This window comes from Anopheles moucheti, chromosome 2, assembly GCF_943734755.1.
Source record: "Anopheles moucheti chromosome 2, idAnoMoucSN_F20_07, whole genome shotgun sequence".
NCBI lineage: Eukaryota > Metazoa > Arthropoda > Insecta > Diptera > Culicidae > Anopheles > Anopheles moucheti.
This window is the reverse complement of record NC_069140.1, coordinates 36,226,000-36,246,843: the sequence shown is the minus strand read 5'-3', so window position 1 is coordinate 36,246,843 and position 20,844 is coordinate 36,226,000. Positions and strand designations below refer to the sequence as shown.

General features: G+C 45.6%; 1 protein-coding gene across 1 annotated transcript; it reads left to right on the top strand.

The window, feature by feature from the left end:
- The first annotated feature begins 16,015 nt into the window (after window positions 1-16,015).
- On the top strand, window positions 16,016-19,556 carry LOC128303884 (uncharacterized). The gene has a single exon (XM_053040970.1). It carries the CDS (start codon window positions 16,815-16,817, stop codon window positions 16,923-16,925), a length of 111 nt encoding a protein of 36 aa, XP_052896930.1. The 5' UTR covers window positions 16,016-16,814; the 3' UTR covers window positions 16,926-19,556.
- The last annotated feature ends 1,288 nt before the right edge of the window (window positions 19,557-20,844 follow it).

Below are 20,844 nucleotides of genomic sequence, written 5' to 3'. Positions count from 1 at the left end.
TACGCTACTAACATCTCGTTTGTGTTTTTTTCGGTTAAAAGAAAACCAGTGACCGAAGCGCGGGGATTTTTTTTTCTGTGCGTCTGTGCTGCATATGTTTCCTGGTAATTGAAATGCAATATTATTCCCAATGTTCGATGCGGTGTGGCGGTGAAACGTGCGGTATTTGCGGTTTTGCTCCTGTTCCAGATTATAGTGACACCTGATCGTAACACGCACGCCTCCGGTTAAAACTGGTTGACAGCAGGAGCAGGAACTATCCATACCGTCGCGACTCAACTGAAGTGATTTTATAGATGCCTGGATGCGATCTGGGACCGGAAACCGGATACATGGTGGCACCTGTGAAGCAAAGGAACGCAAAGAAGTTAATCAAGCACAGGGAAAATTTATAGTACGATAAAAGGATGCTAGTGGAATGAGCACGCGCATCTCGAATATGTTTGTTTGTGTTCTGTGTGCGTGTGAGTGTGTGTGAGTGTGATATTGGAACCGTACGATCCAGAGGCAACATTTCCCCGGGACACGACGCTGAGTGGATGAGCAAGGATTGTGCATCGGGCCTACATGCTACGCGAGACGATGGCACGGATGCTCAATCCTGGGTATCAATGGGCTGTGGCGTGCATTTGCTACGGTGAAAGCTTACAAGAGAACTATCATTGTTTAATAGAGAAATCATGCACTTGTGTGTGTTTGTTCGTGTGTGCGTGTAAGAGAAAGAGAGAAAAATACAATCCTAATAGCGTGATAGACGAGAGTGTAACAAGGAACAAAGTAAGACCAAAGCTTTTCTTTTCCAGACGAAAAGTGAAAACTGGGCATGGGAAAATAACAATCTTTTTATCTCCACCACCATTCGTGTGAGAATGGATCGTCCAAGTATGAACCTGCACAAAAATGCAATGAACGGAGTTATAGTTGAAAGTATGTGCTGAGCTTTTGAAGTCGCAAAAGCAAAGGCTAACTTCCGGTTCAGGTGGTACGCTTTATTTTTAAATTCCATCCGTGCTCCATCCGTGCTGGTTAGCGTTTCTCTTTCACTCGAGTGTGCCGGGATGTGTACACTTTTTCCCCATTTGGAATGTGAAGTATAAAAACATTCCTGCCGTGGAAATGGAATGCTGGAACTGCTGCACAGTTAAAGCTGTTGAGTCACAAAACGGTCCACGCTACAAGTGCACGATCATGACTGGGCGAAATGGAGGCAATTGAGCGGCAAGCGTGAATGAATTCGAGCACTGGCAGCTTAACTTTGCGCTGCCGTTCAACACGTAGCAGCGGGAAAAGCGTCTCTCGTCGTAACAATACGGCCACACTGGCCGTCTGACCTTAGCGGCATTGCTGTGCGACCCATTTGCTGTGGGTAGGTGGCACTGCGCGGTTTGTGGCAGAGAGGGCACACCGAGGGTTTTGTTGCGTGCGTTTTTGTAGCACGCAACCAGTGCTAGTTCCGAATAATGAATTTAATTCTGCTAAGGGCGCACTGTAGGACAGGGAAGAACCATCGAGAGGGGGAAACCATTAACTACCAAACGGCAAGCGTCGCTGGTAAAGGCGGTGGGCAACAAACACCACCCATTAGTGCCTTAACTAAGCGTTATTCCTCGAAATTTCATCTCGTCTAGCGCCCGAAAATACTCCAATATGGCGTAGCAATGCGATCGAATATAGCTCATTACTGCATCCGTAATGGAGTTTGGCCATTCCGAACGGTTTCGTCTGTTACTTCATTCTTCCTCCTCGACTCAACCGTTCACGTGATTCTACTTTCATCGTCTGCAGCGGGAGGGCCGTAATTTGTCTCTGCCCGCGGCACGCCTTTCACCGTCGGGTTTGCTCCCAATCACCAACAACCGGGCGCCTCCATTGGCCTGACGACGCATGGTCGATGGAGGCGCCCGGTAGTTGGTGGCTGGGAGCAATTTTTCTCACTTCGATCAGCGGGCGATAGAAACATGTTTATGTTTATCGGGAGTGTATTAGGTAAACACTGCATAGACCCCGTTTACGCGAGGATGGACGGGGATGGCCGTGTGATGAAGCTGTCTTTGAGTGTAAGGGTGGTTATTATGCTTACGCCATTCACGGGGTTTTGGTGCTTCCAGTTATTGACTCATCCACGGTACTGCATCGTGCAAAACGAGCACGGAAAACGGAAACAAAATGCCACGCACATTTGTCGACGTTTTGAAATCGATTTTCGTGGAACGATTTGAGCAGATCAGCGTTCGCCCATCATCAAACCATCACCGATCGTCGGCCCCAGCCGCCAAAGAAAAGGGGGGAAAAAACGGATTACCATTAATCTTCAGCACAAAGATGAATCACTTTCCTTTCCAATTGATTTGCCGTTACCAGTGGGGCACCGAATAGTAGCTGGCAATGTAATGTGCACAAAGCAAAGCGCAATTCCAACGAGAGCAATTGATTTAGCTTTTCGGTCGCGTTGTTACGAGCAGCGAATGCAAATATTGAAACGATTTGCTAAACGATGGCAAAGGAAGAAAGGATTCCATTACCAGCAGGGATGTGTTTTGCTTTGGGGGTGAAGCATGGGGTGAAGATGTAAATTTGTCGTCCACCTTTTCGAGACGAATAAGAAGAATGCTCGCAAGAACTGGCAGACGGCATCCATCAGTCATGTGACGCTCACCAAATTCGGAAAGCCAACCAGTAAACTCCGTGCATCAAACATTCATGGCATCTCATTAATTACGGAACCAGTCGGGAGGGGGCGCTAGGGCACTTCCGGTACCTGCCGTTCATTTGCAGCTTCCGTGGGCGTGGGAGGGGCGGGGGGGGGGGGGCGTATGAATAAATGATTGCCACTTTATTGAGCGCTTGCATATTTGCATTCCGACCACGCTCCGACCACCCATCCGATGCCGGGGGTTGGATTATTGGGAAAGCAATTTCCCAATACCCGCGCTGGGGCCAGGTTTTTGGCCCGTGAATGATGGAAGGTATATACGAAGGAAACGGCCCGACCGTATTGCTTGGTGGACGTATTAACGGCGGTGCATTAGGGCGAATTACAGGCATTACATGTAGCCGCTGGGAGGATCATTGCCATACCGTCCGTTCCCAGGTTGCCGTTCGCTACGGGCTAGAAGATGAATATCTTTAATTGAATTTGTATGAGATTTTTCTCGCCCTTTTTTTTTTCTTTCCTGTTGTTGCGAAGAATCGGAAGAAAAGAACGCGCAAACCACTTTGAACGGCTAGAAGCATAAAAGTATCGAAACGTTCCCATAATTTTTCATACGCTCGATTGTGTGTGTATGTGTGTGTGGTACGTATATGCCCGGCCGAGAAACGGAAGGATACAGATTGTTTCGATATTGGGTTTTCAGTTCCCGTAAGCTTTATTGTCTCGCCCGTGGAAGGGGGAACCGGGTGGAGTGGATTGCACGCAAGAACCCATCGTCTGTTCGACTGCTCTGCGAGCGATGAGCAGCAAGACGGCTCGATCGATGCGAGTGCGAACACCGTCCCAGTGTGGTATTGGTATTGGCATTGGCAGTATATAACAATCTCGAGTGCACACGTTCCGGTAACGGACGTCAATGATAAAGAATGTTCTTCCCGATAAGAGAGCGAACTTGAAGCGTTACCGAAGTCCGGGTTAGGGAAGTTCCGTTCCTTCTCGCTGCCCCCTTTTACCACCGGGGAAAATGGAATGGATGCGATGCTCGGACACACGCGTGGGGAAAAGTGAGCCGAACACGGGAAAACACGGGAACGTTAATAAGTTTGGATGGAATGATTAGTTCGGGCCCCGCACCGAATGGTGTTGTGTTCGGTTGTTGCTAGAAACGCTGATTACTTATACCCCAACCGGATTGGCGGGGTAACGAGGTTGAGTGTACCCGAAGCACATAATAAAAGAAACGGGCCTCTTGAAGGCAATTGAAACGCGATTCCGAGCGCGATTTGATGGCCACCATTTTGCTATTCACGAGCGAAATTATCTTGCCTCTGTAGTTCGTTCGAATCGTGCTAGTTGTGTTGTTTCACTATTTCGTCGAGCTCGTTAAGTTGCCCCCCGGAGAATCGAGAGTTTCCCAGCGGCACAGCGTGCATAACAGTGCTGAAGAGAACAAACTTTTGTTCAGTGGTTGTTGTCGGTTGGGAACTGTTGCAACTTCACCAACTAAAGCTCTGCCATGTTTTTAAGTGCTTCTACATAGTTCTGTTCGGTGGTATTTGCCCCCACCGGGAGGATGGTTTAATGTAATTCTGGAGCGGATTTTTTGTTGTTGCTGTTGGTTGTATAACGGACAACAAGGGCTCTGTTTTGCTTCCATAATGTCATCATCTCTGGCCGAGAAACTGTTGCACCCATATTGCATCCTTTCCACAAACGAGCATTATTACCATCATAACTTCATCCTCCGCCGGAAGGTTGAAGACCTTCATGTTGTACCACCTTTTACACGTCCCATTAGGAAAAGGTTTAACTGGACGGCTAATTCTCGATGCCTTTCCGAGGCCTTTCCTCAGCGCTCCGTTGCGAAGATTCTTTGTGAGGTTTAATCAATTTTTGACAAACAACAAAGCGGCCAAACTTTTCTGCCCATGTCAGCAGTTTTAGACCGTCTCGACCCGACCCGCGAGCTCGTCCCTTACAGCGTGCCAAAGCTTAAACTGGGTGAAAGTGCTTTCGGTTTGTTTTTTTTTGTTTTCGCTCTTCCTTATCTCCCGTTGGATACATTTAGTGGACGTTGTGTAGGAAAGACAAAAAAAAAAACGAGACCAGTTTCACATGAAGAAAAGAACGAGTTGAAAGTAATGGAACCCTGTGCGCGGGGAGGGGAGGTAAATGGAACCAAGGGGGGTGGGGGGGATGGGTGTGCTGATGTTGGGTTGGAAAGTTTTCGCAACAGTTTTCCCCTGATCGGAACGAATTAGGCAGATTTGGGGATGCTTTGAAGCGTTCCGAATCGAATAGCTGGAAGAAAGTTTTGCCTACGCCCGGACACTGGAGGCGCCTACGGCTCGTAAATCATCATCATAATGGCTTGGTGAGGTACCAGTGGTAACGGGGGGAACACCGAACGAAGCGTGGGGAAGTTGTTTGCTTGGTTTGGTACCAGGGCAGATACAAAGCCGCGATGCAAAAACGTCACCCAGAATGGACACATTTATCTGAGGCGTGTTTATCGGTCCGTAGTGACCGAAATAAAAATACCAGCTTTGCATAAACGTTCGTCTGGTGGTGAGACATTGGTGAAGGAAATAAAAGTTATTTCAAGTGGGGCAGATTTATTAGGCGGATATCGTTTGTATTATGTGCATAATGTAATGTTTAATTATGTTATAAATATTAAAAAAATTGTTAATGAAATTGTTCAAAATCCTACAATAGGAAATTTGATGTCTAAATTGAATATATTTTTGGTTAAAAGTAGTAAAACGTGTAAATCGAATGCTTCTGTTTTTGCTTCAAAGCCTTGCCGAAGTGAAGCATTTTTTTCCCAATTAGCTACACCCACTCCTTGCCGGTGCGTTTGCCGCAAGGGTCTTCTGCCACTTAGTTCCCCACTTGAGCGTCTATCAGCATCACATGGCAGGGCCAGCACTTCTACTACAGTGGGCAATTTCATACACCCAGCTTCGGCACCTTTGTCAAGGCCAGTAAAAAAAACGGGGGCCAGAGGGAAGCAATAAAGCAATAGAATGGAAGCAAAGAATCGCACCCAAAAGCACGGATGCTAATAGCGGGTGTTGAGAGTGAATATTTGAATGGCAAACCCGGATGGCATACGGTGTGACGCTTTTCGGGACGTGGAGCAAAACAGCTTACAAAATAAGCCCACCGTCCGCATCGGTGAGGCGCGAGAAAGAGGAAGCACATGAGTCTATGCTCAGTGGCCTTTAGATGGAGGGCAAAGAAAAGTGGCATAAAAAACCTACAATGAACGATCCGGTGGATAAACTCTTGAGTTTTCAAAGACTGGGACGCCATTACTGCTGTCGCCGCTGTATGGCAAGCAATCCGTTAGAAGAAGAACTAGAAATACTCACACAAACAAAGTGCTTCAAGTTGCGGCCATCAAATGGGGAGAGAGGGGGGGGGGGGGGTGGATGGCTGGGTCGTGGTACCGATTGGTGGTTATCAAGCGGGCTGGTGGAAATAATTTGCCGCATCATCAATTCGTGTCCCTGTCTGCGGGATGAAAAGCAGAGAGACCGAAACGGAGAGGACCGAAGAGAGTTTCCAAAATACAGAAAAAAAAAAAAAAAGATCCCCTCCCGGTTGAAACATGACGTAGTTGTCCCATCCATGGGATGGAATGCCATCCTCCCATGCTAATAGACATTCTCAACAACTTCCAACTCTTCAAATAGCGCCGGGGAGCAAAAATAAAAAAAAAGGAAACCACGATCACAAAAATAAACCATCAAGCGAGAGGTGGTGGTAACACACACAAAAAAAAATCAATCTTTATCTTGCACAAAAAAAAACAATGTTGGAGAAGAATGTGGACGCGAACAAACGATGGAGGTGAAATTTATTTCCCCCGGCGGATAAAGGATGGATTTAGCGAAGCAAATAATCGATAAATTTGAATACGTCCATTTGGCCGACCGTCGACTTTTTTCGATGATCGGATTTGTTGTTTTTGAACTGGCAGTCGGGAGCGAGACGAGTAGAGACGATGGGCACGCTCGGTCACATAATTTCGAGACGGTCGCGAGGGAGTGTAGAAATAATGTCAAGGATAACCGGCCACAAAGGTTAGCATCGGTTGTGTGGGTTGTGGTTTAGTTTTTCTCTCCAGACGGATGCTTTGCGTTTGGTTGCATTTGTTCCTAAGTCTGCGGTACGATAGACACGAACGCCTAGATGCAGGTCTACTCAAAGGGAGCACACAAAAAAAAATCCACAAACAAAACCATTCAGAATCCAGAACTCGTCTCAAACCAGAGCAAACCTAGTGGCGGGAATGAAAATGGTATGGCGATATTTATAAACTTTTTGCGCGTTGCAAAATCAAAACCAGAGCCAAAATTCGGCCCGGTTCGGGGTCGGGAAAGTTGGGAGTGTTTTGCTCGAGGCAAAGAGGGAGGGGGTCTCTCTTCAAGATGTCTGTTTTTCTCGATCATGGATACACTTTGGGGAACCATTGGTTCGTTCGTGATGTTTATACACGCCATGCTGGATCGGTCATGCTGCAATATTTTCGAAGATTAATTACTTTTAGCAGAAATTAATAGTTTCAACTAACAAAGCAGTGTTATGGCCATTTTTGTGTCGCTTCGTTGATAAATAGGTTTTGTGAAGAAATTATCGTTCAACGACGAGCAACCATCAATTGGACCGCGAATGGACTGCATAATGAGCCCGCTTGGCACAATTTATTTAAACTTCTCCCCTGCACATCATGGTTGGAAATTTATCATTTGCTGTTGACGATGCGTTTTTGTTCATTGCAATTGAATTCCAGATCGCAACAAACACACACGTGAAAATGGACTGCGATCGATCAAAATGCAGTCAAGGTTTCGGTCGTTATGCAGCAAACCATAAACCAAATTCGCGCCTCCACGATTTCAAGCAAATGATCAATTTGTGCCTGCCAACATGGTGTCGAGTGAAGACCGCCTCGCAACAAATTAAATGTGATATGATTTTAAATAATTTATTCATTTTAATACCGCCCGATCACCAACGTTTCCCCACCCCGTATGTGCGTTGCAATGGTGTCGCGCTAATGAAATTCGGTCAGAACACTTACCCGGTGCAACCAACGGCTAAATGGTTGCGTTGGGCACTGTGGGATTTCCCATCGGTGGAATCGGTTTCGGTTTGCAGTGGGTGTATGGCAATTCTGGCTTGTGTGCGATACCACCCTACCGACCACTCGGACGTTTTCGGATGCCACCGCACTGCAAATTAAATGCACATAATAGATATTAATTAAGGATATGAACCGAATAAAAGCGCATTATATCATCTGCCTTTGCCGTGACCAGTGGACGACAGTGGTATGGGTTGATTTTTGGAGATGCCTCCATCACACACCACAACCCTTCTTCTGCATGGCGGAGTTTCATTGGTGGAACTTTAATGCAGTGGAAATAAAGCTTATGTTGCAAGCGTATATTGAACGTGTGCGAATAGTGCGGAATATTCATCGTTACCATTTTCTGCTAAAGAACTTCTGTTGGAGATGTTTTTAGAAATTTCATTGGGTTTTCATAACCGCATAACGTAACCGAGTGGTTTTAACCACAAATGATCAACGGGAGTCATCTACCAATCCATTATCCAAGCCTTTCTCTCAATATTGGCATCAATTTCGGAATAGCACCCTTCGACTGTGCATGTGAGCTTAAAAATCCCAAGGTCCACATTTTAGATACGAGTGTATGTACAGGGGACTTATGGGTTTATCAAATCACAGCTTCGACTACCACAACAGGAGTTTTGAGTAGAGCAGTTTCCGGGGGTTGAAGAATGACCGGTCGACAGCCAAGACCCCAAACGATTATCATTACATCATAGTGGTTGTAGATACTGACTTTTGCCCTACGATACGTGACATAACGGACGAACTTAAATGTACAATTATCTATCTGTACATCTACTCCTTCATAGATTTAAAAGGAGGATGAGGATGTGTATCCACAGCCTCCTTCAATTTGAGATATGTTGTTGTATGTAGCAAAGTAAAACACCAACATCTGGGCTGAGGATGGTCTCGGAAGTTGAAAAGGATCTAGTAAAAGATGCCAGGATCTTCGTTGATTAGAAGAAGATGGTTTCAACTAAGACATTTTCTTTTTACAAGTTTACTAAACTTGGTGTTTTGTACTTTTACCAGAGTGATGCTCTCGTAATCGGTCTTGAAATTTATAATTAGAATAATTAGGTTGATAAGTAGATAGATTGAAATCGATTGAGGGGTTGATTTTCTGATTAGGAATCCTGATAGTTTCCAAACAATCTGTTCTATGACTATGACTGGGGCTAATAACGCTTGTAGTATTAAGGAGAATATCTTGTAATTGTGATTCAACTGCGTTATTTCCTTGCAATTGATGCACTCTAGCTTATTACATGAAGCTAAGACTTCAATTTCTAAGCGTTGAACCATTCCTTAGTAATAATTTGAAGACTCTCGTGTTTAACTGCTGTACCTCCATTATTGATGAGCTTGGCTGTATTTCTTTGCGGTATCTGGAGATATGTTGTTGCTGCTGTCTCTAGCTGATCATTGAACTGATCGTTTGTTTTCCATTTATTTTTCCGGTCTGATATATTTCTGATAAAACATTATTTTTTTATGTATACGTTACATACATAGACGAAACAGCAGCTAACTGACAATTCCAGGAAATTTTAGGTATCATTGCTTACAGTTCGATCATGTCTATTTGCTTCGCACGAGCAGGTGGGAACCTGACGCCTGATAATAATGAAAGGTGAGCTTCCACGAAACTGCGACATAATTTCGAACGGAACGTCGCACCAGAATGAGCATGCTTAAAGCAAGTTCTCTGTCGATGTGTTTGTCTATACGTTCATACGTTTGCAGCCAGATTGCAAATCATTGCGATTCAAAGCCAAGCTGAAGATGGGCTTCCTGTGGGAGGTTATGGCCGTACCCGCATGCTGCACTTGAAAATTTCCAGCTTCGATGTGATGGGTTGAAAACAACAGTTTCCATTTCCCGGAGCCTTCTGGAGCAGGATGTGAACGGCTTCCGTTCTGCAGAAACATCGAAACGCTACGAACCAACGTGGCGTGGCCCGATTTCGTCTATCCATGATGAGACTGACACGGATGAGCACGATTGGTAGGCTGATCTTGTGCTCGTGCTATAGCGGGCCTTCTCGATGGATGCTTTGGTGCACACGTGAGCTATGGTCGGGTACTTTTCGTTGCTGCCGCTGCTGTGAATCACGTGGCTTTGTGGTGGAAGATTTTGAATGATGTAATCATGGCCGAAACACACACACACACACAGACTCACACAGCGAGGCAAACATTCGGTCCAAAATTGGTGCCGTGCCGAGTGTTTCCAATTGGTTGGCTCACTTTCGCCCCGGTAACGAGAATTTCTTCGAGTGGAAAATAGTTCCCGACTTCTACCGGGGGCGCTGCTCTGCTGGGTATAACGCTGCGTTGATTGCTCCAGACGTCGGGGGAGGGTTTTCGGTTGGGAAGGGATGAAAAATAATTACTTGAAGAACTGCCCATTATTCCCCGGGTAGCGAGATGAAATCGGTCAGATAGGTCATAGGAGGGATCGGTTTGTCGAAAAAAAAAAACGCCAAAACAGAAAAAGCAATTCATTGCAAGTGGAATTCTAAGAAGTTGCAAACATGTTTTCATTGTTTTTTGCTTCGCGCTAAGAACTAGCAATTATTGGCAAGTTTTGATTCGCTTCGCTTCGTTTGTGAAGCTGCTCGTTAGGCAATGAAAAATGACTCGTTCGCAGCGGGCTAGGTTGGGGTACCAAATTCCTGCATAATGCTAGCATTATTTCAATGTACTGTACGAGCGGCAATTTGCGACTTTGGAAGCACTCCAAAAGCACAGCATGGCTTCAAATCTAAAAGACCCGGCGCTCTTTTTTTTTGTTTGCTTCTTCTTCTTCGTTGATTAATAAATGAGAAGGTCATTTCGGTTTGCCATCGGTCACGGTGCGGCCCTTTTGAGTGCTTTTTTTTTGGCAACCATCGCGAATCGCTGGAATTTGTGCGTTTTCTTAAGCTAATGGAGCCTTGCACAGGTAGTTAATCATGCCCCATCCCCGTAACCGATTGCCTAAGGTGGGCATGGCTTACGCGAGGTGAAATGGGTGGTGATGATGTGCACCCCTTAACTACACCTCTCCGGGCTCCCCGGGGGTCAAGTTCCGCATCGAGCTGGTGTTGGGGCCACCCATTAGCCGGAAAGGTTAACGAAGGACGACCGAAAGATCGTGCCATTCGTGGACGGACGCGCGAAAGTGTTGTTGACCTTGCGAAGCGATTTCTTCGTCGCTTTTGCGCGCGCGTGCGTTCCTTCCTGTTTGGGTACCGGTACGAAGAGGTGAGAAGGAGGGACCACTTGAAACGGACCAGACCCCTCAATCCCAACCCCCGAGTGGAGGTCAAGAAGCATATTCGTGAGCGGAATGCGCGACAGTAGGGGCGATAAGGTAATTTATCAAATGGGAAATTCGTCTTCCCATTCGTCATGGACCGTCTGGGCATGCTGGTGGGTGTTAAGGAGGAAACACACACACACAAAATGGAGGCATGATTCATGCAGGAAGGTGAAGAGGTTTTTTTCTTCTAACATTACCACCCCAATAGCTTCTCACTCACTCTCTGTTGCCCGTGGTCTCTACATCTGGCCCCATTCAAGACATTCCCATTCGCTGGTTCCGAGATTTGAATCAGGTTTCGTTTTTCCTTCCTCTGTTTTTTTCTTGTCGCTGGAGAATTATTCTTCTTCATGGATCGCGCTAGCAAAATCTGTTTGGCGCCGTGACACTTGAATATTCATGCCGACCGTGAGCCGCCTCCAAGCTCATTTCCAGCACTTTCCACGTGATGTGTAGGTACATTTGCATCTCATCAATGTGCGTCATTTGTTTTTAACCGTACCGAAAAGGGAGATTGGTTTTTATTTTCCTTCGCCAGTTTGGACGCGCTGTTTTGTGCCACGTCCACGGCAAAGGGACATATTTTATGTTCCCGGCTTCGAACTCGAAACGAGTCGCTCGGGCGCGCCGGGAAGCGTGCGAGAAAGATTAAAACGAGATAGGATAATTGAATCTCGTTCTGCGTTCGCCGCGTTCGGTGCTATCATTTAATAAGCGACTCGCCCCGATCGGTCGAAGGGGATTGAATGTCGGGGCTTTACGTTATGGTTTCAACATATTCCCTGCATTTTTTATTTATTTATTTGGCTTTCCTTTTCGTCAAGATCCTGCAGCACAGAGCGGCAAGTGGATATGTATAACTCGGGGACTGTCGGCTTCTGGTACGAAGACAGCTATTGATTTCTTGCCAGACTAGTCGAACCATCCTAACATTTCCCGTTTGCTATGGCCCTCTCCCTTCCCTTCTGGCTTCGACCATCGGTGTCAGGTTACGCGACCACCACTAGCACGGGATGTGTAATGTGGCGTCTGCCGTTGATAGATGTTGCTGATTGAAGATTGAGGCAGCTTTTAGCGGTACGTTTCATGTCTACCTGCGAATGGTGGCTTTTATCCATCCAACAGGGGGCAGGGAAAGTCGGTGTAACGCGGGGACCGCTCCCACCGGTCCGCACCGGTTTCGGAAGCTATGGCCGGAAAATTGTCGGAAAATCGATGCCCACATCATCCGCTGTGCACTTTTCGGGCTGGTTTGGGATCTCTATAAAACACAAATACACACCGTTTTTCCACCACCATTTCCATCATCCTGCCCACACTGAATCGGTCGGAGTCGTGCCTTGAAATTCGGTGCGGCTTCTGCCCCGGCTGCGGAGCAGTGTCGTTCGGGTGATCCATTGGCTGATTTGCCGAGGGCTCTGGGCAAAAATGGTGAGCAATGGTGGTTATCCTTTTTGGCTCATTTTACGATCAACCTATCCTTCGACCGGTTGTGTTTCCATTTTCGGTACGCATGTTCTGATACGAAGGGGTTTTTATGTGTGTGTGTGTGTGTGCCCGCTTGCTGTCGTTGTTGTTTTGCTACCATACAAACACCTTCTGCTGGTGGAACCTCCGTATTTCGTTGGTACGCACCGGTATGTTCGGTCCCTTGGGTGCTTTCGAGTGTGTGCACGTGTGTTGAAAGATGTGTGTGTGTTTTTTTTTATTTAGCTCCTCCAGCTCGGGTTTTTGCTGTAGAACGTACATGAGCGAGCGTGGTATAGATCAAACGTACCGCCTTTGGTGTTGGTTTATTGGAAGGATGTAATGGGAAGGTCGACACTGAGATTTATGGATGTTTTACCCTTCTGTATCGAGTGCACATCGTGCGGATAGCGATATATCTTACTTGAGAGTGAGATATATATATGCGTATGGGTGGGTGTGTCTGTCCGCATCACCGCCAGTGCCAGTGTTTGAATGATGCTTTTAAGATTTAATTAAAAAAATTGCCAACATTATGTGGCACGGCTGCTCGTTATTGATTCTAGGGGTTCGATAATTCTAACAAACGAAAAAAAAACAAAATTACTTCTTGCCGGCGCCTAGGGTTTACTGATTAACCGCCCTTTTTTACCGCACCGCAGATGGAGTATGGTAGAGACGTATTTTACCTCCTAGTAACAGCTGGTTTCTTGGAACTAGAATGGGAGGTACTTCGGTGAGACCGAAGAAAAAAAAACGCACGCTTCACAATGACGATGGTATCATAAATTTCCTTTAATTACTATGACTAACACTGACGGATTAAGCCTGTGGGTTATCCATAAAGCTCGTTATGGGATAGGTAGAATATGGTGACGCCTTTAAGACCAATTGTAATGACGTTTGCATGAAAAGCTATGAGCATATTTGGAATGTTGATAAAACTAAAGGAAGAAGAATATTAAAAGAGAAAATTGTATCTTACAACCTTCCATGGATCTTACATTTATTATGAATACAAGAAACATGGGGCTTTCCTGCCAATCTCTATGCTAGTTGTACAGAACCTCAGCAAAGCCTTTCCACATTGTTGAGAATGCCGCGAAAGTCCAAATTTAATTCTGTACGATATCTTTAGTTACAGAAGAATCACAAAATTAGTGCTTTATTTCGGCAAACAGTCGCGGTTAAAAGAGACCGAGGGCGCGTCCTTCGGCTCTATTTATCCCTTTTTCCCAGGGCGCCATCGCAACCGCCGCTATAATAATGGTGGGCACTGTCCCACCGTCGTTTCTGCTCTCGAAGCTCTACAACAGCAAACGGCTCTACAACAGCAAACGGCTGTTGTAGGGCGTAAGCGTTATCAAAACAAACGCATTTACAACACACATAATTTCAGTTTCTTTTTCTCTGAGTCTGTAGCGATCGACTGTCTCTTCGTTTTTGGGCTCAGAAGTTGTTTAAAAAGATCCTTAGGTTGACGTTTGCCGAAAAAAAAATCCCTCGGCCATATCTCAGGCTTTTGAAAAAGGGCTGGCAGTTTTCGGTAACACTCTTATCTTACGCCAGTCCAATTTCTCCAGTTTTGCTTGTCATGACAACCCGACGCCATGTTAGACCTAAACATCTCATCAAGACCTTCTTACGATACTTACAACAAGACCTTTCAACCCAGGTCAGTAAACAAGACTGTATCAAGCCCACCTTATGATACTTCCTGATATTGGACTTTCGAAAGATATGTAGATCACAAATATCCATTAGTCCCAAAAGAGATACCATTTCACGAGCAGTGATCATCAAACGTCGAATGGTTGCTTCTTGAGAATGGCGTCGGAATGGTCGACTCTTACCTTCTTAGTGCCGGTGCGTAAAGTACCCGGCTTTTATACGCGCCGTTTCCGGCCACCGTGAAGTAGATCTCAACATCTATCGGCTACTGCGGCGTAGTACTTCATCGAAATTAATACTTTTTTTTCATCAACAACTTCACGACCTTCTGGGTCGCCAGTCTTGATTGGTCAAGTGTGGTCGGTCTTGATTAACATTTTCTTATAACAATTTCTGTCTTGTTCAGCGGAAGAAGCTACCGGTTAAACGTTGCACTAGACCGGTAGCTTCTTTCTCTCGGAGAAATGATGAGCCCTCGATCTTTTTCTGTGCCTTAGGATCGTGTGTTCTGTTAGTAGGCTTCTATTTAATGCTCTTGCCTTTCTCTACTAGTAGGAGGATATTCTATATACCAAAACGGCTATATTTTGGGGTCATCGTTGTCTGAATGCTATCTGATAGTTATTTTAAATTGCTTCATAATGTTATCGAATTTGGTCTGGGCCGAATAAGATAGTTACAATAGGCACCGTAAAGTTGGATTTATGGCATGTTAGCAAGAAACTCGTATCATCAACATAAGTCCAATTTTTTAATAAAGCATACATTGGTTCAATGTTTTGTATAATTGATAAAACAGTAAGAAAATATAAATTTACACCAACAGACAGCTTCAAGCACAAACCATTGCACTGTTAATGCGGTTAAGATAAGGCAAACAGTTCACCTTCGCCATGACGCAATACGTAATAAATTATTTGGAGTTAGTTTGCTTTGAATCTGGCGGAAATAAAAGCGTTCGCAGACATGAAACAATTCGCCCCCGCGAATGCACACATCAAAGGCCGTTTCCGATGCAAGTGGAAATAGTGGAAAACGAAAGCAACAGGAAACGGGCCGTACGGTCTTGTTTGGCAGTCCAGCGGATCATAGTGCTGCCCATTTGGGAGATTGAAATAACAAAAAAAAAGGAAAACAACGAACGCGTAATGCGAACAACAAACCGAACAGCATATGATTGAAATTTCTCATTTCGCCGCAACGCAAAATGTAGCACGGATTGAGCGGATCCAGCCGGTCGTCAAACTCCATCCGGCCGGGGCCGCAAAGACTGACCGTACGGAGTGTGTTATGTGTGTGCGCGTAGGCAGAACGCAAAACATACTCGTACGCAAACATCGGGGATGGGAAACAAATTGCTCCGCCGGTGCATATTACTGGTTTGTTTTTCCGTACTTTCCAATCACCCTTATAGCCCGGCCATCCCGGGTCGGGATTATCGTACCGGGTACCCGTGAAAGAGTGGAAGAGAAATCAATCTAACGCTTCAAAACGCTCCAGCCGTACGGGCCGGCCGGTGGGCAAAAATAGAATTTTTCGAATTGCCGGGCAGCAACTCGACACGTTCCGGAACAATCTCGCCGTACGGCAATCAGCCTCAAATTGGGGTTTCGAAATTCAATGTTGCAGTCGTGTGTTTTACGGACAGGATTTAATTTTGTTGGCTTACCCCAAAAAAAAAAACGGTGGAAAATGCTTTGTTTTTGCTCCATTCGGGATTACGGTGTATTTCTCTCTCTCTCGCTCTCGCACACACGCGATCACCTATAGACTCAACAAACCGATTAATCCATCAAGTGACCTAAGACTATGCAGTAAAGAGGCGTTTTGCTCCCCAAGAAAGGGTTTTATATGACGGGAAGCAATGTTTTTTGCAGCGTGTTACGATTCGGTGCAGTTTCTGGACAAATTCAGCTGATGTGAGAAGTGTGTGTGTGTTTGTGTGTGATGTAATTGACCTCTACATTCCAGGTGGCATCAGTATCGTTGCTTCAAAACGAGTGATTAGTGATTGACTGTGTGCTGGTGGCATTTCCGTTCAGTTCAGTGGTGCGTACGTATCATTAAGGCAAAAAGCAGACCCCATTGTGAATGTCGACCTGTGTAGACTTGGCCGATGGTTTCGTTTGGCAGCACTGGTCGTGAACTTGTCGCTGTGTTTCAGCACGTTGGTGGACAATCGTGCCGGTGCTTATGATGCGCCCAGCATGCAACCTGCATCCGACGTTTGCTAGTAACGGCGTGCCACCGATAGCTTGTGACCAGCTGCAGCAGAAAGGCGTGTAACTACTCGATCTCGATGGTGTTGTGTGTTGCGTACTGACGCATCAGTGTCGTGCGGGTTACGGATCATCGAAGATCATGATCTGAGACCCGGTCCGGTTTTCCTGGATCGTCTAGTTGAATCGTTTACCTGTGTGTGCGTGTGCGTGTGTGTGTGAGTGGGTCCCCAGCTCGCTAACCCTCTCCACCTACACTGCTAGGCGCCGAACAGCGGCGTTAGTGGTCAGTTTTCGGGCGCCGAGCGGGATTCTAGCAGCCAAAAAATTTCCCAAAACAGCTAGTTGAATGAGTAACAGTGCGATGGTGGCCGTGGCGATCTGCTGTATATTGGTACTGCTAGCCGTGTTTATCGTGCTGATCATAGTGGTCGGTTCGACGATGGGCGAACCGAAGTGAGATAAGCTCCAACTGGGGCCAGGTCACTTCGCCGATGGATAGCCAAGGCCCCCCGGCTGTTAGAATTTGGACGGATTTTGTTCCACGGGTGCTGCCGCTACTGCTGCCGTTGCCGACGGTGATGGCGACGGCGGGGCGGGTAGTGGCCGCGACGAGTGTGCTCACCAACATCACCAATACCACCGCCAGCAGCACCGATCCCACCCGTACTGTGTCCGGCCCGCGGGTACGCTCCCGTGGCCAGTAGCCGTAGCAGGTGCGTGTATTTTGGAGCGTGTGTCCACCATCATTACCATCCCCAGCGTTACGCTATCGAGACGGTAGAACCAATGGCGTAACGGTCCGTTTAGTGCGTGCAAAACCATCGCAAACGGTAGAAGCGCGAGTGTGAACCTCCCACCACCCGTCCCGACCACCACCAGGCACAACCGACGTGCGACGTGCGTACGAACCAGCGCAGTGCAGAGAGCATGATAGCGGAATGTACTACAGCAGCGAAACGGAACCTTCCGGCAGTTGGACGTAGTTGTTGACGATCGCGAAGCAGCTCGGGAGGAAGCTACCGGAAGGGACACCATAACATCCAGGATCACCTCACGAAGTGTGTTGATGTTGGGCGTAATGAAGAGTACCGGATCTTCGAACAGTGACTCCCTCCTCTGGAGTGCTGTTTCCTTACACAAGCTTCCCGGCCCTGTGGATGGAAAGCAAAGCAACACAGAATTGAAACACTGAATTTCCACGCTAGATCTTCCCTTCCATCCCTTCCCATTTCTCTCTGTACCACGCTTCTTCCAAACACTGCGTAGCTCAACCGCCGTAGAGTGAAACAGCCAATACACCCAAACGTACGCTTGTTGCACCGATCGCACCGCTCTCGACTAAAGAAACAAAACAACAACAACAAAACGGGCACACACTTTGTTCATACTGCGTTCAACACGTGAAACGAAATACACACGACACACGAGCATGGAATAAAATCTTACACACCAATTCTACACAGCCGTCTAAGAGGGGGCACCAACCGAATAAAATAAAAAACAAAAAAAATAAATAAACCAAAAACAGAAAAAGGCTAATCAAACACACAAACAAAAAGCTGAAAATACCTTTTCAAAAAAACGAAAGAAGAAAACAAAAGCAGCAAAACTACGCGAAAAACGTTAAGTGCGCCTACGACGAGAGAAGATGGCAGGCAAGAACAACAGCAAATGAAAAAGATAAGCGTACACATAAAACACATCTATCTAGTGCAGCAAACAAGCAAAAACACTTAATGCTACTTTAAAAAACAAAAACTTACTTCTAACTACTAAAGAGACTTAGCGATACTTAGATTCTTGTGCACGTGAGCGTGCTTTGCGGTGCGGCGAAAAAAGATCGAATGTACCCGGGCCGGTGAAGCAAAACGAGACAGTGTATTCTCGTTTAGAAGAAAGGTGAAACAAATGGAACGCTCGAGAAAAGCCGTGTTACGTGTTACGATTGGATGTACGAAACTTGCGAAGAATCTCACGAGAGCAGACACACACAAACACTCACACTCACAAACACATGTACTTAGAGTTTTAAGTAGAGCCATCCGGTAGCTTCCAGAAAGTAACAGTAAACGAATGTAAGTGACGATGTATGGAGTGTTTACAAATATAAAAAAAGGGAAAAATATAAAAGAGAATAAAAAACGAAATAAAAACAAAAGCACAAAAGAACGAAAGGAAGATAATTCTTACGAAACATTATTAATGATTTAGTGCCGTAATTTGAATGCACCTTCGCAGAAAATGTAACCGGGGCGAATGGTGGGTTCGTGTGCTGGACATTGCCCGACAACTATGCTTTCAGTTTGAGTAAAAAACAAAAAAAAACAATGCTCCGGGTTCGTGGGAAAAGTAAGATTCTGCGAGCATCAACGCGCACTAACGAACACATATCGTTAAATAGCAAGAACAGTATAATGAGGTTGAATTAATAAACGCGTAATAACACAGTGTTACAGACAGGAATACATAACTAAAACTAATAAACAAAACATGTACAATGGATGGAAGAATGAAAGCAGTTCGGCACAAGGTGGTAATAAACGAGCCAACAAGGAGCAGGAGCAGATCCGTGCAGGGAATGCAGTAAAATGGTTCCGATCATCGGCATCAAACCGAGTTCATCGGCCAATGAAACAGAGTATGTGACGAACGGAAACGGTTAGCTTCTATTCCGTTTTTACCATTCACTAGGCTAGTGTGCTGAAGGGTCATTCCGTTATGTCCGGCGTGTAGGCTAGGGTGTTTGTTAAAGTTTGTGGTTTTTGATAAAAAAAAAATGATGGAAAAGATAAACCTTTGGGCATTCTTCCCTTCCAAAAAAAAAAAAAAAACCCGCCGAAAGCAATGTACGCCACTTGATCGTGAGACACGATCGGTTCATTTTACTTTCCAAAAAAACTCCAATGTAATGTGGCATGTGGACTGTGAGAGTGAGCGTGCCAAAACATATAAAACAGTGAACCATAACCAAAACCAAAAACACAAGACGTGAAAGATAACAAATAGGTAATAAAAAAAAACAACAACCGAACATAACAAACAAAACAAAGAAGAAGAAAACAAACAAACCGAGGCGCGTGTATGTGTGTGTAGTGGGGTTGGTAAATCACTAGTCGTGGGTAGTGCGATAGTGTTAGCTGTAGTAGTTATCCATTACTTCCATGTTGTTGTTGGCCAGTTTACCGTTGTTTAATGTGCGCAACAGAATGTAGTTAACAGAACAGCCTTGTTTACCATCGTAACGCATCGAATGCTAATTTGAGAGAATGAAAAAGCAAGAGGATAGAGAGAGCGATAGAGAGAGAAAGAGTGCTTAGAAAAACAAAACAAAAACAAAACAGAGAAAGAGACTCAAATAACAAGGAATTGTGGATAAAACAAAAGTAATCAAATCTTCGTATCGTAATTTATTTTCTCGAACAAATTCAAACAAAAAAACAACAATACACAGCATTTGAAACAGAAATAAAATAGCAAACGTACATACAACTGTGACAATAAACCGTTTCGAGCAGCAACATCCACTACTCACATCCCATCGCATTGAACGTGAAACGCGGTCCGTTTTGTTCCGATTTATGCTACAACAAATCGGCGTCAAGACTGGCAGCTAATGATCGTGAGTCCGACTATCATGCTGGTAACCCATGCCAAGGGACACACCGTAACAACGACAACTCACACGTGCCGATACACAAACACATACATCTAGTCCTTCCGTGTTGTGACCGGGTAAAATGAATTAACTTCTCAAGTGTCCGCTCCCAATGCGCCCGTGGCCATTTGGCAAACAAAAAAACCAATGCATTAATTATCAATCAATGGCGCTCAATTGGTTGGTTCGTGGCTAAAATTAACCTGCCTTACAAAAGTTGGCAGCGTGAGCAGTCTCAGAAAACAAGTGACATTCGTTATGACCACCCGATCTCGAACCCATCGAGAGCATTTTATTCGGGTCAAGTGGCGCAAGGATGCGCTCTCCCTAGCTCCTTCTCTTTCTCTCTTCCCGGGGAAACATCACAATTCGGTACCGGTTGACCCGGTTCTTTCAGTAACAGCATTGTTGGACGATCCTTGGTTGGGCCTGCAAGTGAAACAATCGCGCACCGCAAGTGGGAAGCATTGAGAGAGAAAAAAATCCCTCCCAGCTCTCGGAACGATGTAATTAGATCAAAGTGAGGTTGTCAATTACGGCCGATTGGTGCTTGGTGGTTGGGCAGATGTGACGGATGAAGGTTTTCCATTCCTTGATTTGAAGAGTGTACGTTTGCATGGGTAGCGAATTTTAAAGTTCACTACAATAAGGAAACTAAACTGTGTGGTGTGGTATAGAAATGCATTCAAAGAAAAGCAATGGTGGAAAACATTTTGAAGTT

Excerpts from the sequence above, each read along its gene's own strand:
- LOC128303884 (XM_053040970.1), top strand. The coding sequence starts at position 16,815 with ATGAGTAACAGTGCGATGGTGGCCGTGGCGATCTGCTGTATATTGGTA.